Source organism: Pyxicephalus adspersus, chromosome 2 (assembly GCF_032062135.1).
Source record: "Pyxicephalus adspersus chromosome 2, UCB_Pads_2.0, whole genome shotgun sequence".
In the NCBI taxonomy this organism is placed as follows: domain Eukaryota; kingdom Metazoa; phylum Chordata; class Amphibia; order Anura; family Pyxicephalidae; genus Pyxicephalus; species Pyxicephalus adspersus.
Window position 1 is genome coordinate 100,596,576 of NC_092859.1, and position 15,409 is coordinate 100,611,984.

General features: G+C 35.8%; 1 protein-coding gene across 1 annotated transcript in view; it reads right to left on the minus strand.

Annotated features, from left to right (window-relative positions):
- TBC1D22A (TBC1 domain family member 22A) overlaps positions 1-15,409 on the minus strand; it is a 276,396-nt gene that overhangs the window by 161,194 nt on the left and 99,793 nt on the right. The window contains exon 9 of the mRNA XM_072401624.1: positions 4,652-4,764. Coding sequence (XP_072257725.1) covers positions 4,652-4,764 — 113 coding nt within the window. The remainder of the gene's footprint in view (positions 1-4,651; positions 4,765-15,409) is intronic.

Below are 15,409 nucleotides of genomic sequence, written 5' to 3' on the forward strand. Positions count from 1 at the left end.
CAGTCAGTATGAGCACAGCCTGCAAAATTGAATCACCACAGTGCATAACAGTAGATACTGAGTGTTTCTATATTAACAATCAAATTACAACATAGCTGTAACTCCAAGTAAAAAATTTACATTTTAGTCTCATCATCTCTGCCCCTTCCTTAATGTCAAGTGTACTTGTGGTTTTAAAATGAATATTTTCATGATGTGTTGTTCTGAAGTTGGTACCTCATGATTTAAGTGTAAGGTCAATTACATACAACGGATTTGATGCTGTGGGTATATGACAAACATCAAGCAGTCAATAAGATACAATCAACAGCAGTTTTTAAATCTCCACTTACCTGTGTCACATACAAAGTAAAAATAATATAAATATGTTTCCTAATAAAAAAAGATTAGTATGTTTAATGATGCTATTTTAGAAAGAAAAATTCAATAAAAGGTTAATTAGCATAATGTTCTTGCCTAAAAATATGAACTAATCTATTACAGAAAATGTAATATTACACACATTCTGATATTGCTTTGGCATTTGCTCTTATCAGCATGGTAATTCTGTATATGTAAGGCAACATTTTTTTTGGCAGCTGGGATCGAAAATAATTAATTCATTTGGAAGAGTGTCAAAATTTTTTTTTAACACAACATAAAAGTGATTTCTTTAAAAGTACACTTGAGTCAAAAGAGAAAATGGATAAACAGAGCAGATCATAGGTCTTTTTTGTATTAAGGAACATATAGTATAACACTATCCCACCTACATTTAAAATTCCCCAAACCCCAGCTATTAATCAAATGATCAAAAGGACACAATCAAGGAAGCAGAAATATAAGGAGTGCAGAAAAACAAAGATAAACTCAAGACATTTTCAGTAAAAAAAAAAATCTAATCTTTGACTTCCATTACTACCACTGGTGAATAAAGCACTAATGCGACCAAACTACCAACAGCCAAGAAACTACTTTAACTAGAAAGCAAATAAAAAACATCCTTCATATGGTCCCTACTACATAAGAGTTCACCCTAATAGACAGAAAAATGAAAGTGATAATGTTTTTATCAGGGACTTGGGAAGAGATCAATTATTTGGGGTTTTACAATTCTTTGGCACTTGTACAGAGGGTAATACACTCCTGGTCACTGCAATCCCAGAGCCTCCCTCCCCCTTATTTTTCACTAATAAAGTGACTCTTCTGATAAATAAAATAAGCTCCACCAGTAGAGAGGATGATCAATACTTACCATTTACAGTGGGTGGTAAGTCCAATCTTTTATCTATAACACAGCTATATCCACAGGTATGAAACATGTTTAGTGCATGTGTACCATATCTGTTCCACCACTGCACTCTGTGGTTCCTCAGTTGGCTGTATTATCAATACTATATCCTGCACTAATAAAGGGACCGGCAGGAAGAAATACTGAGTGCAACGGAAAGCAAGAACTGTGACACATACAGCTTTGGCCATACCTAAACACAAAAGTGAAGACTCAACTTGGCAACAAAATTCTAATAGGTATGCTATTGTTAAAAAAAATAATAATAATAATGTTGTAATTGTTTATGTCAGTGCAAATGCAATAAACAAATTTATTTTTAAATTACCCCCTCCCTGCCAATTTGTCTGAAATTCGCAGACAGATGCTCGAATCTCTCTACAGCTCTCCTTTTGATGCTTATTAAAACAATGGCTCATTCTGTCACCTAGTTGCCAATTGTCAAAACTGAAAAGTTTTCACAATAGGAAATGAATAGGAAATAAGTAATATGAGCAAATTGACGGGAATAATGTATAAATAGATCCCATAAGGAATCTGGTGCGGTTTATCAGCTCCACTTCATTTTAAGGATGTACTTTTTTCCTATTTTGCATAGATAGGGTTGGGTAAAATCAGATTTGGTAAAGACCCTTAAAGACAAAACATGTAGTGTTGAATTACATGGCTTGTAGATTACTGTGATTTGAAAAAGCCTAAAAATATGATCACCAAAATCTAAATTTTGATTTGAGTAAATTTTGAGTGATGATCTACTTTGGATGTATAGGGCTAAAACTGCTGTCAGTTTGTTGTTATTTATTTTTGTGCCATATTTGTCCTTCACTTTGTGTCCTGTAAACTAAGAAGGAAGTAGTAGAATACTTTTCAGGTTTGAGATCCCTTCCTAGATGGTTCTCAAGAGAACAAGTGATCCCAATGTAAAGATTTAGCCCAGTCCTGGTGGCAACTCAAAATTTTGGATTTACCCTCAATCTAATTCCTAGTAGTACTGGTCATCAGGATAATTACAGAGAAGGGATCTTCCTAATGAAGACAACAGACAGCATCAAAACCTGACAGAAGAGACAGAATCTATTCACCCTATACAAATCTTAAAAAGTTTTATTGTACATTTACTTATTCCTACATCCGAGCAAAAGTAGAGGACATGCAGAAACTTCATTTACTGAGGTTTATGTTCATCTGTAGTATCTAAATAACTTCTGTAATATTTCATGATTTCCCAATCGATAAAATTGTACTTACACTGAAATAACAAATACAAACTGCTTTCTATCTCAATCATAAAAATATTATCTACATTAAATGCTTCTCACACAAATAAAACCATAATTATTTTAATGTAATGCATTTCACTGACCCTGGAAAACATTTCATCATGAAAACTATAAAACCCTACAGGTTCGATTTTAGCTAAAAGAAAGATTTATATACCGTACATGCAGAAAACAATCATATTCAAAGAATATGAAGTACATTAAAAAAATAAAGCTTTTCAAACTTTAAACGATATTGTGTATATTCACCAATAGCAATATGTGGACATTTTCAGTTATTCTATGTCTCTATACATCAAAAAAGCACAGTGTGATTTCTACTTTTATTATACAAGAAAGGTTCAGTCCTGGGGAGATCTTCCCTTGGCCCTAAATGACCATACTACTAAGCCCAAGGTGACATTTCCCCACAAATAATACTTTCACAGTAGACAGTACTTACTGGTAACAAGTTTACTAGTTGTTGCAGAATCTCAGCAAGTGCTGGGGTTTATTTACACTGGACTGATGTGGCACCAGCAATAAAAGGCAGTATTTTGCATGCTAAAGTACACTGTTATGGGGCAGCGCATTCATTCTGAATAGGCTGCCATCATAATGCATCTTTTTAGGAGGCAGGCACTTTTTTTATCAATGCAGGTTACCACAACACACAGATGGGTCATATTTGTGCACTGCTGCCTGAGGTGCCATAAAAACAAATAGCCCAACAAACACCAGCTGTAAGCACCTAGCTGTGTGCATAAAAGTGTGTGTGTGTGTATCTTTTTAACCAATCATCATTTATATCAACACTGACCATTTCCTTCACCCACTTTTTGGATACACATATGAAATTGTAGCTATGGTTGCAAAGGCATTTCTCAATGTTTTCTGATGGTGAAAATAACAGGGCTCCTCTGAATAATGCGTGTAGAAATGGTCTCATGTAGTCTCCATTGAAAGACTTTCTGACAAGGTAAAATCACTGAAGCACAACTGGTTAATACATACATGGCTTTGCTACCCCTTAAATCCGATGTCCCTAAAAAAAGGCCTTCCAAGAGGGTATTATTTTAATGAAAGCAAGATATTTAAAATAATGAAAATGAGGTTTAAAATTCTATTCACGTAGTGGATTTTAAGCTGAAGGCTGTTTTATATTTGGTATGTTTCCTGAAGAAGCTGATCTTCCATGATACGCGTCAGAATTTCTTTCAAATATCATTGAAATTTTGAACCTTGGGATATGTTTTATTGTCAACATTTTTATTTTTTTTTTGTTTTATTTATTTTTTGCTATTGTCATACTTCAGTGTTTTTAAAGAATATTATTAATTTAATAAATATATTACATTTTAATGCTACACAACTCCTTGCTTTCTGAGTAGTTCCAATCTAAGGAACATATCTCTCCTTTTCTGTTTATTATGTGTTGAATTTTAGGAAGTGCCAATGTAAACCCTGTGATTACAAGAGACGGGAAGCAATTAGGCCTCCTCGTCCCTTTTTTTCTTTTAAAAAATAAAACCTTAGCAAACGAATTATTTGCAATGTCCACATTTTGAATCAAAATCTTACATTTGCTTTTGTATTTCTATTGAACCCACTAAATTATTTTATTGCTTTGATCTCTGACAGCTAAAATCTTTTACTAATTGTAAAGATGTTACATATTCATACTTGAAATGCAGACAGTTTACCATCCTTTGTGTCTGAAATTCATGTAGTGCTTTTCAGTGGTGTCAGGAGAAACCTCTGGAGGGACAAATCTTAAAAATGTAACCTCAAATTACCTACAAACTTCAAGCAATCCACCTGATACAATGAAAGTGATTGCAGTCTTTACTAATATCATGAGACTGAAGACAATGTCCCTGGGGCCTGAACCCAAACCCTCACTTACACTCTACAAGAATGTTGCAAAGTGAACACATTTGTCATTTTATAAGCCAGGAGTAATAACAAAATGTAGACAGATTTCCTCAACGGAGCAGTCTTTTCCCCTAAGTATTTATTTCTTGCCTTACACTTTTCTCCCACTTAGGGCCCCAGCAGTAGCTGAAATTCATGAAATAAATCAGTTATAAGGAATGCTTGAGGACAGAGGGAATCAATTTACCTGAATGCCATCAAGCAACTTGCTCATGCACCAGTAACTGTCAGCTTCAATGTTCCGCAGCACCTCTTCAGGAAGACTGGAAACATCAACATTTTCCACTTCTTCTTCTTCAGCTAAAATGCACAGAAGAGACAGGGTTGTAAGCAAAAGTGTGCAAGGTTGTGTGTCATCACAAGTCTAGTCTCTATTAAGACTTCAAAAATGGTAAAAAAAAAAAAAAAAAGCAGGCAAAATAAAGCAGTTACAGCAAAAACATTTTGTTTTAACTGGAATTTATACACTGTAAATGCAAAAAATATTGGCCTTTTTGTATAAAAAAATAAACTATTTGAATATAGCCATACACATTTTCAGTACCCAAAAGGGCCTTATTCTGAAGATACCTTATTTATGTCATCACCACTTAGTGGGATGGATATAGATGTAAGGGCTATGATATGAATATCATTATTATTGCAATAATATTGCCTTCATCATACTGGAAACATCCAAAGTACCACCTTACTGTCCCCCACAGTGAACATGCTCTTAGAGCACTTTGTACAGAAGTGTTGGATCATCTACTGTCATTGGTGTAGGGTGTAAGAATGTGACACCTTTATTACTCTGTGATTTGTTGTCAAATGAATAAGCAAAGGCAGATGGGAAAGTGTCAATGAACCTGCTCAAAAACTTCAATGGGCGGTTCTCCCTCAGCAAGGAATCTAAGACATCTCCTTGGTGCATTTAGAAATAATTAAGGAATGCAGTGGGACCACCAAATAGCAGCAGAAGTGTGCAAATATAGGCCCAGGATGGCCAAACCCCTCCCCTGGGGACACGTCTATAGGTATGATGCCTTTTCCAATGGTATTGTCACCGTTGCATGGTTTCCCTAAAAAGCATGTGTCCAATCTGCTGGAACCCTTCTTTTACACTGTATCTGGTCCTCATTCATCTGGTGTAAAGTGGAGCAATATGAGATATCTAGTGTAAAGGATCCGAAACTTTGTCAACTCTCTATTGGTGTTTTTTTTCTATTTGGGCTTACATCTCTTTCACTTTACTTTTTTTCAGCAGAAAGGTTTGTACAGATTTCACAGATTAAGAACAAAAAGGCTTCTAACTGTATAGGAGCACATTTTGTAGTAAAGTGAGTTATGCTCAGTGGTTTAACACCTTCAAGGTTTTATTGCTAGCCAATAAATACTTTTTTTCCATTTTATCTGAATGCCAGTTAGAGAAAACATACACAAACCTTTTATCTTTGCATAAAAACATAAATTTGCCTGTGTAGGCCCACAATTACAATTTTTATCTTTATTAGAGGTTCTAATATTTGGCTTAATTACTTGTGCTTCCCAGAGAAAAAACAAACTCATTGCTGATGAGACCTAAAGACCGGTTTCAGAGCCTAAGATTTACATATTAAATCATTCACATACTATGTACAACAAAACTAACAAAAGCAAGTAAAAGAGTGAAAACATTCTATATTAAAAAAAATGTGCCAAAAGAAAAAACATCCTAAACAAATTGAATATTTAATACAGATGCATCAATTTGCTAGCATTATACTTTAGCTGCATTCAGTCACACCATGTCACATAAAAGAATCTGGTTTTTATCCCCTCTAATAAGCTTCTCTATGCATATACTTAATACGGGAACAACAATACAGCTATTTACTCAGCATTACATTAAGTGCTATTTGCCAAAAGGCAGAGCAGAATGTGAAAGTGCATTCTGTTTTAAGGCTATAGAAAGGTAAATAAATGACTGTATTAATTTCTTTTACATGTTTAAGTATGCCCAATGGCATACTGACATACAATGGCCAAAGTAATATACAGTATGAGGAGAATGTTTGATGGTCAGATGTCTAGATCTACTCATCACTTTATTACAGATCCATGATGAGTCAGATATGTATCTTTTTTCAGATGACTGCTTTTGAAAGATTGCAAACTAGGTCAGCATCAAAGAAAGAATGCTTTCCTGAAGTGTTTCTTTCTTTCATGTTTTCTTTTATCTGCTAGGATCATCAAAGAAACTGGGCAATGCACAATCAGCTAAAAGAAAAGAGGCTGCAGCAAATGGCTCTTTTATACAAAGCATGAGCAAACATATCCTATATTTGACACATAATGCAGAAATAATTATAAACACTACTGGTAAGAGTTTGCATTATTTAATTAGGCATACAACATCAAGCCATTTCCAGGAATGTTTTTTTTTTTGTGCAGCCAAAGCAGTTATTACCCTCTGGGAATACTACCAACTAAAGGAGGATTGGACAATGACAAACAATAGCAAAACTTTAGCCAGCCCAGGATACTATATCAGTGAATACTATACATAGAATATTTTGTTATGCAGAAGGTACTGCCCCAAAAAACAGGCCAATGGAAGAAACATAACAACTGTACTGGTCCATTGGGGATATACAGAAGAAAAACAAAAAGTGAAAGAGAAAAGAGCTAGGATTTAAAGGGGCTGTTTTATCGAATCTCTCCACAATGCATACAGCAACATTTTTATTGAGTTTATTTACACTTGCATTGTGGGACTATTGCATTATGTGACATACAGCAATTACATTCTATCACATTACGTATGTTGGTAAAATCTTCCCAATGCAATGTCACAAATGGGACATGCACCTTTTTGCCGTATTTTTTGGATTAAGAAGACGATTCTGCTCATGTGAATGCACCATAATGGTGTCAAAAGTTTTAATTACATATTCTAAGTAAAGTTAGTATACATAGTCTGGGTATGGGTTTACTTGAACACAGCTGCAGTTGATTGGTTAATTGTCATCAGAAGATAGTTTAACAGTTTGTAATTGAAATAAGAAAACTGCTAGAAACCATGCTTACTATTGCAGAGGATTCCTAGATGTTAGTAATCATAGAACAATCTTTTTTAATCAGCTGCCCACATATTACTGTTACCATCAATTTTTTTTTTCTATTAGTTTCTATTAGATTGTGTTATCACTAGTGTATCACTTTGATACACTGGAAAGACTACAGGAAATGATAAAATATAAATAAATAATAACATAGATATACATTGTTGAATTAAGACATTAATGCACAGTGTAAAGGTCTTGCAGACAGTGCATGAATCAGTATTACCCCTAATAACTACCAGTCAATGAGAATATTTACATTGGCATTCCAATTCTTGGCCAGTTACTATGTAAATGGAAAACAAGTTTTCAACTGGCTGGTGGTTGTAAAGGGTGGCACTACCCCAGCAATTACCATGAGCAAACAATCAGGACACTTCTCACCATTTACCCTATTGCAGCATTTTCCAAGGGCAATTTACTCCAGACCGATATTGCACTTGAACAATAGTTAAGTGTTTATTATATTTACCTAGACATTGATTGTAGCCTAATGTGAACCTAGCCTTTTATTAAAAGAATCTGCTGAAGTCATAACCACATTAACAATTCAGGGTCAGATGTAAAAGATAAATAGTACTAGGTATAAGAAGGCACGTACAATGTGTGTATATATATATATATATATATATATATATATATATATATACACGTTATATATGAATAACATATATATATGTTATTCACCTGTGTATACCAATTGTATTGTGCAATTGTTCTTTAAATTATAGCACCCTGAATGTTGCGCGGCTTGTGAAAAAACAGCTAACAGAAGCAATACAATTTGGAGGAGAACAAGAAGAGTCAGGGAGATTGCTATGACCCTCACTTATAATTACTCTCACTTATAATTCTATCTGACCCAGAACACAAAACTAATATTTATTATAGTTCACCAACTAAGGAATTTAAAATTACGTAAGAATAATGTTCATCAAGAAAGAAAGAATGTCCTCATTTATATAGCAAAATCCACTTGATCGCTATAGGAAGCAATTCAATGTCCACAATTCACATACTATTCACACAACATAGACTGATTGCTTTTAAGCCTAGACAGGTACACTCACATGAATAGTCAACAGACTGATTCATAAACATGAAAACACAAAAATATTTCAGTAACAAATATGTTGATACAGACTTGATAGTACAGATCATAACAAAGAAGAAAGAAAAATAGGCACTGCAAGGATTTCTAAAACTAAGCTGATAAATTCCAGCAAACAGTCACATAAGTACATAAGTACATTTATAGCGCCAAACACAAACAAAATAAAGTTGAGATATAAGCAACCAATACATTCAGTACATTCAGTAGATACATACAAAATTAATATATGAGCAGTAAATTATTGGAGACAAAAGCTTCTAGTAACAGCAAAAGAAAAGGCTTGGGGGCACAGAAGTGTGGCAAATAGACACAAAAACCAGTCCAAAGCAACCACTGTAAGGCCCTGGTATTTCTTAATTACAAATGTGCTGTCAGCTCAATTCAGCTGTAGAAAAGCCTCTTCCCCAGCTAAGCAACAGCCAAAGAATAACACGCTTCTGTATTTAACTAAACTGTCTTCTGCACTCTGATTGTCACTTTAAGATGGTACTAGTTAACACACAAGAGGAAGTTGTCCTAGTTTTAACTTTTTAGGCAGACACGTTGTTGACCTTTGATAGAAGTTCCAGCCTTTATGAGCAGATCCAATAATAATGAGCAACAAAACCTGGCCAACTCAGCCAAACTGCTCAGCCAAATGTGAGTCCATACAGCCACAATACCTAAATAGGATAATTATTTTACATTTTTTCATATCTCACCAGGTGACCCAATCTATCTATACAAACAAATGTCAATGGTAAGTGCCAGACAATCTAAAACTAATCTTTGAGTTTTGGGTAGAAAGTCTTGCTTTAATCATCCACTAATAAAATCTCCCTGGGATTTTAGATGGTGGGATTTCTGCACCTACAAGTGTGTGTTTTGCCAATCTGCTATGACCAGTAAAAAAAGGTATTTTTAAAGCTACAGGATTTTTCAGTTGCTGTTGAAATTAGTCAACAATGGAAAGAAAAACTCCAGAAGGGAGATTATAGTACTGGAGTATCCCTAGGATTAATAAAGTAATGAGTGACTCAGATATAACTGTTAAAAGTTGTAAGAAGAGTAGCTCTGAATAGGAACACGTACAACAAACCATAGTTACAAAAATCTAAATAGATCACAGCAGTTTTTTTACCTAAACTATCACAAAAAAAACTAAACTTACTGTACACCATGTCCATGCTGTGAACATTCATGACGTGAAAAGATAAAATAGAGGATAAATCATGAACGAAAAATCATCTATTTGCCTAATAGTTCTTTGTGGATTCATACATTCCTGCTTTTACAAGACAATTCATAACAAATAATAGACTAGAGGGAAAATTTATTGGCAAAATGACATCAAACTGTCACTGTACATGATCTATCACAAACATTACAGGTCTCCTTGGTTGAACGAACATTGAATACATGATGACTCAATAAATAAAAAAAACACACACAGAAATGGCACAAAAAGGTTGAATTATTACAACATACATTACACAAGGGCATGACTTACTTCTTTAATAAGTGCAAGAAATTGATGTTTTAGACTTGTAAATTCAAGTGATGCAAGAAAAACGTAATATGTATTACAGTAATTAAAATAATGTTAGGTTAACCTTTCTGATTTAACCTATCAGAACGAATATATTGCATATACACAACTTTTAAAGTCACAGGAAACAACCATAGCAATGTAAGAATGGGAGACAGATAAATTGCAATATCACAACATGCTAAAAGTGGTACAACAAGCTACCAAATTATATTAATACATTTAAATGCTGTATGTAATCATTTTTAAAATGATAGCTGTATCTAATTTGAAATGGAATGGCAATTTTTCCTAACTTACCAATCGACTCCTATATCTATTATTTTTCCAGATGGGATTTCCCTAAAAATCACCATAAACCATTTCATACCAAATGGTAAAAGTAGAACAGTCGTCGCTATCACAGTATAGGACATAAATCACTGGTCTAAACTGTTCTGGAAACTGGTTAACACAGCTTTGAGATCCATACTACTATACAGACCCGCAATGCACATTAATTGGTTTCTATGGGATTTAGCTCTGGAAAGTGAACCATATTAATAATATAACCTTTTAATCTTCAGGGTAAAAACTGAGCAACAACTTTACTCCAAAGAAATCAGATTACTGGCTTCTATTACTCCACCATTCTTGGTAGATTTAGTAAACTCCATAAACACAATGTCCACCCAAAGAAATATAATAACTTGAAGAATTATTTTGCAAAGCTTTCTATGCCAACCAGGTTTACTCTCATTTATAAGAAGATCAGTTTTAAGTCTTTAACTGTGTAAATGATGAGCACCTCGAACAAAGGAACACAGTAAATAAGGGCTACAAATTTGGATTTATTTAGCCCCCAAACTAATTTTCAATCAGTGCAACCACAATCAGTGATGGGTAAATGAGATTACAGCTTTGAAGTTACAGCTTAAGCAAAGGTCCTAATCAGCATTTGATTCAGAATTGTTACCTCATCAACAGAAACAACTGAAAAATTGTGGAAAGTTTGCATTAGCAATATCATTTTAAATAATTTGAAACTGCTATCTCATAGCTTTTTATCAGTATATAAGCTAAACTCTATGCATAGAGTTATGAGAAAAAGAAAATACACCTTCTTTAAATTCAATGGTTTCACATATCAGGAAATACCAGTAATAAAAAGTAATCCTGTCTTTAGCAGGTTCTAAGATTTTTTAATTCAGCCTCAAGTGTAGGACATCACACAACGGGATCCACCATGTCATTGTTCAACAAAAAGCAGGGAAATCGACTCCTGGAAAAATTGACAACTATCTACATGGTTTTCAACTTGGGAATTATATTTCTAACTGTAGAATGACTGACTTCAGATTGTTTGGAGATGGATTTTTAACCCTTCAAGATTGATAGGCAGCAAAAGAACTGCTTCTCTAAGATTACTGTTAATGTGTTTCCTCTCTGTTTTTATGTTAACACACACCTGAATGGCCCAGTTCAGAAAACTGACAAAAGTTCTGCTTTTATAAGCAGGTGATCACACTTGCTCATGATCAGTTTATTAAGTGCATTTGATTAGCAGCAGCAACAGTCATTGGTATAGCCCCCTAAGTGTAGCAGCGCCTAAAAATAGGAAAGAATAAACAGCACAAGAAACCATTTCCTTGTACCTAAAAAAAAAAAAAAAAAAAAAAAAGTTAGTAGGCATGGAGAGTAGAATGATAGAGAAAAACTGTGCTACTGCTTCTCTAGGCTAAATTCAGACCTGTGGTGGGAACAAGCATTCGCAGGCAGCTCCCGGTAGCTAGCATTATACCAGCAGCACAGTGATACCTTAAAGAAAAGTTTGCACATTGACAGCAGGCAGCAGAGATGCTAAGAAACTAATTGTCACCCCCCATAAACTCTATTGGACTGACGAGGTTCAGGAAGCAGTTTAGTGACATGAGCTCATGACAGCACAGTTTCAAATAAAGTGCATTGAATGCTCTGGGCCAGCTTTGGTCAGGAAGACTGAATTTATTAGGTGGCCAAAAAGAATTATGGACAAATTAAGGAATGGTTTAGCTCCCGAATACAAGTTATAATTAAAAAAATATAAATATATGCTTTATTAGACTATCATCGATTTATATTTGACTGAATTACTGTATTACCTTGAAGTTCACTAAATGTAACATTTTCCCTACAAATGTTTGCATGAAAATGCAACATAGTTAATTACTGTATAAATATTGAAACATGCTTTTCTACCTAACTCTGTAAGCAATGTTTACTTAATGTTCATTAAACAGCACAAAATACAGTTTTAGCAGTTAGAGAAAGGTCAGGCAAAAGACCCAACAATTAAATGTGCGCCTCACAGTGAACAGTATTTTCTCTCCTCACTAAGCATTTGCATAATCATTTGTTGATTAATTTGATCTGTTATTAACAGTTGTTCACCTAAATAGCAAAAATAATAGATATAAAATGTTAATAAAATACGCTAGAATTACTTATGTGGTAAGTCCCATTAGGACCTAACATGACTACAAGCACAGCTTTCATTAAACCTATTTTCAAATAGTTTTTCAGAGCAAAACATCAAAAAAAAGGGGCGTTGGCTTGGTGCGCATGGCTGCTTGAACACACAGCTCTGCACAGACACAGGTTTTCAGCCCCGCTATCAGACCCACACAGCACCAGAATGGGCAAAAGCACGAAGGGGACACCCGCAGCAAGACTGCCCCGGCCAGATTTGAGCTCCCAATTGCGCCAATTAATGGATATTTTTCAATCCGCACGTCCACATGATGAAGAGCAAGACTACTTCTCCCAAGATGGCACCCGGAGAGATGGGGGACGTAGGCAGCACATGGGCTTGGAAAGATCACTGACTGTGGCCGATTTATCTGCAGCTGCTGCTGCTATTAAGCAAACCTTCACAGCACCCCTTGCTGATTTAATATCCGACATTAATTCCCTTACCCATTGCTTAGAGGTAGCAGTGAAAGCAGGGGATAGGAAGGACAAGCCCATAACACGCCTTGAATCGATTGCTGAATCCCACTACATGCATTTGATTATGATGAATAGACAGGTGGAGGACTTGGACAATAGGGGACGGGTTCCCTGAGACTGTGCTTCCAGATCAATTGGAATCAGAAATGTGCTACCTTTTTAACTCCATCCTAGAGCATTCTTATGACTCCCCGATTGAGTTTGTTCGTATACATAGAGCATTATGCCAGAGGGGGCCAGATAAAATGTGATGTTATATGCTGCCTACAACTTTTCCTGCTCTAGGAAGAAATTCTAAACACGGCTAGAAGACTTCAGGATATTACTTTCATGGTGTGAAAATAAAGCTTTTCCCGAGATCTATCCCCTATTACCCTGAATCACCTGCAAGCACTACGACCTCTTTTAATATTGCTTAGGAAAAAGGCACTACCATACCAATGGCGTTTTCCGTTAGCATTACAAGTGGCTTGGAAGGGCCAACAGTACCCCAGATGACCTGGCTCACTTTCGTACCGCACTACAACTTCCACTGATAGAGGTCCTAGAATGGTACACAGAGTTCGCACCCCCAGGTTCTGGACAACCTTTCAGAATTCTCCTCATCGCTCCCTACCAGTTCAACGCCTAAGCGAAGCAGAGGCCTTCAGGATGCTGGGAGGGACATGGATGCTGCTGGTCGTTAGTCTGAATTGGACTGCACATCTTTCGTGGTCACCCGTTTGATTGACTACTTGAATACCTACCCTTTCGTTTTTGGTTTAGAAAACTTACTTGATGGCCTTGGATCGGTTACACCTAATGTGCCATGCTTTTAGCACTAGACGTTTAGATGCAACCTTCTTTTTGGTTTTGAACACTGACCTGATGGCCGTAGATTGGTAATATCTAATGTGCCATGCTTTTTTGCACTTAATCCTGAGATGTATCACATGATTGCTAGAGAGCTCTTGCTAAGACCATATACTAATTTTTTGGCTATGCACCTTGTCTTGGCTTGGGAGGCTGGACACTGTGGATGCACATTAGATGGTGTATTTCCAAGTTTCTCAGGGTTTTTATACTACCTGTTGGTGTTTACTTTGTGTTTCCACATTTGGCCTTTACAGGCCATATGAAAGCTAGGGGATAACCTATATATTAGGTCCCGTCTGGGTCTTTGATATATTTATACGATAAGAGGTCCCGTGCTAAGTGCAGAGTTTATCTTTTTTATATGTATTTTGTACCTTGCTGTGAAACAAGTTGAGTTCAACTGTATTAACAGAGTCACTTTCCCACCCCTGGAGTTGTGAGAGTATTTACTCACACACTCCAACCTTCCTGGGGATCAATTGGGATGTTTGGTACCCAACAATCCAGTTTCTTTTGCTTTTTTCCCTATTCTTTGGGGTAACAGCTCAAGGGGAAACCTCAAAGTTACAATCTAGGAACCATATAGTTCTCCTGCAGGAGATGCATTTTAAAGGCATGCAGATACCAAAACCAAAACTTAGCAACTCCTACTTCACGCAGGCTTATATCACCACGGACCCTACATCTAAAACCAAAGGGGTAACAATACTTGTGAGTAAGCATCGTGGCTTTACACTTTTGAAAGAACTAGCAGATCCCAGTGGGAGGTTTCTGTTTTTTTGCTGAAACTTTGAAGGCAAAACTACAATTTTAGCGAATGTATATTTCCCAAATACTGGCCAGGCACCATTTCTACAAACACTTATTTCATTGCTGAAAGATTTTGCCAAGGGCGCCATCATTTTGGGGGAGTGATTTTAACATTACCCTGAATCCATCATTTGAAACTTCAAATGGAAAGTCCTCCATTGCTTATCGTACATTACGCAAAATGAAACTACTACTCCAATCATTACATTTGGTTGATGCCTGGCATCTTCTTCATCCAGTTGGTAGAGATAGTTGGTAGAGATATACCTTTTGTTTGAATATTCATAACAAATATACACGCAACAATTACATTTTTGTTTCTCAAGCAGATCTATTCCGGATGGGTTGAACAGAAATTGGGGTACAAGTACATTCAGAACATTCAAAACACAGAAACACCATAGGGCTTGGAATTGGAGACTGAATCCCACATTACTGAATGACACGCCTACTCGGCAAGCCATAGGACAAACAATAGACAACTATTTTGCAGAGAACAATTGTCAGGATACTAAACCCATAATTAGATGGGAAGCACACAAGTGCACTCTGAGAGGTGAACCCATAAAATTGGGATCAACTAAAAAG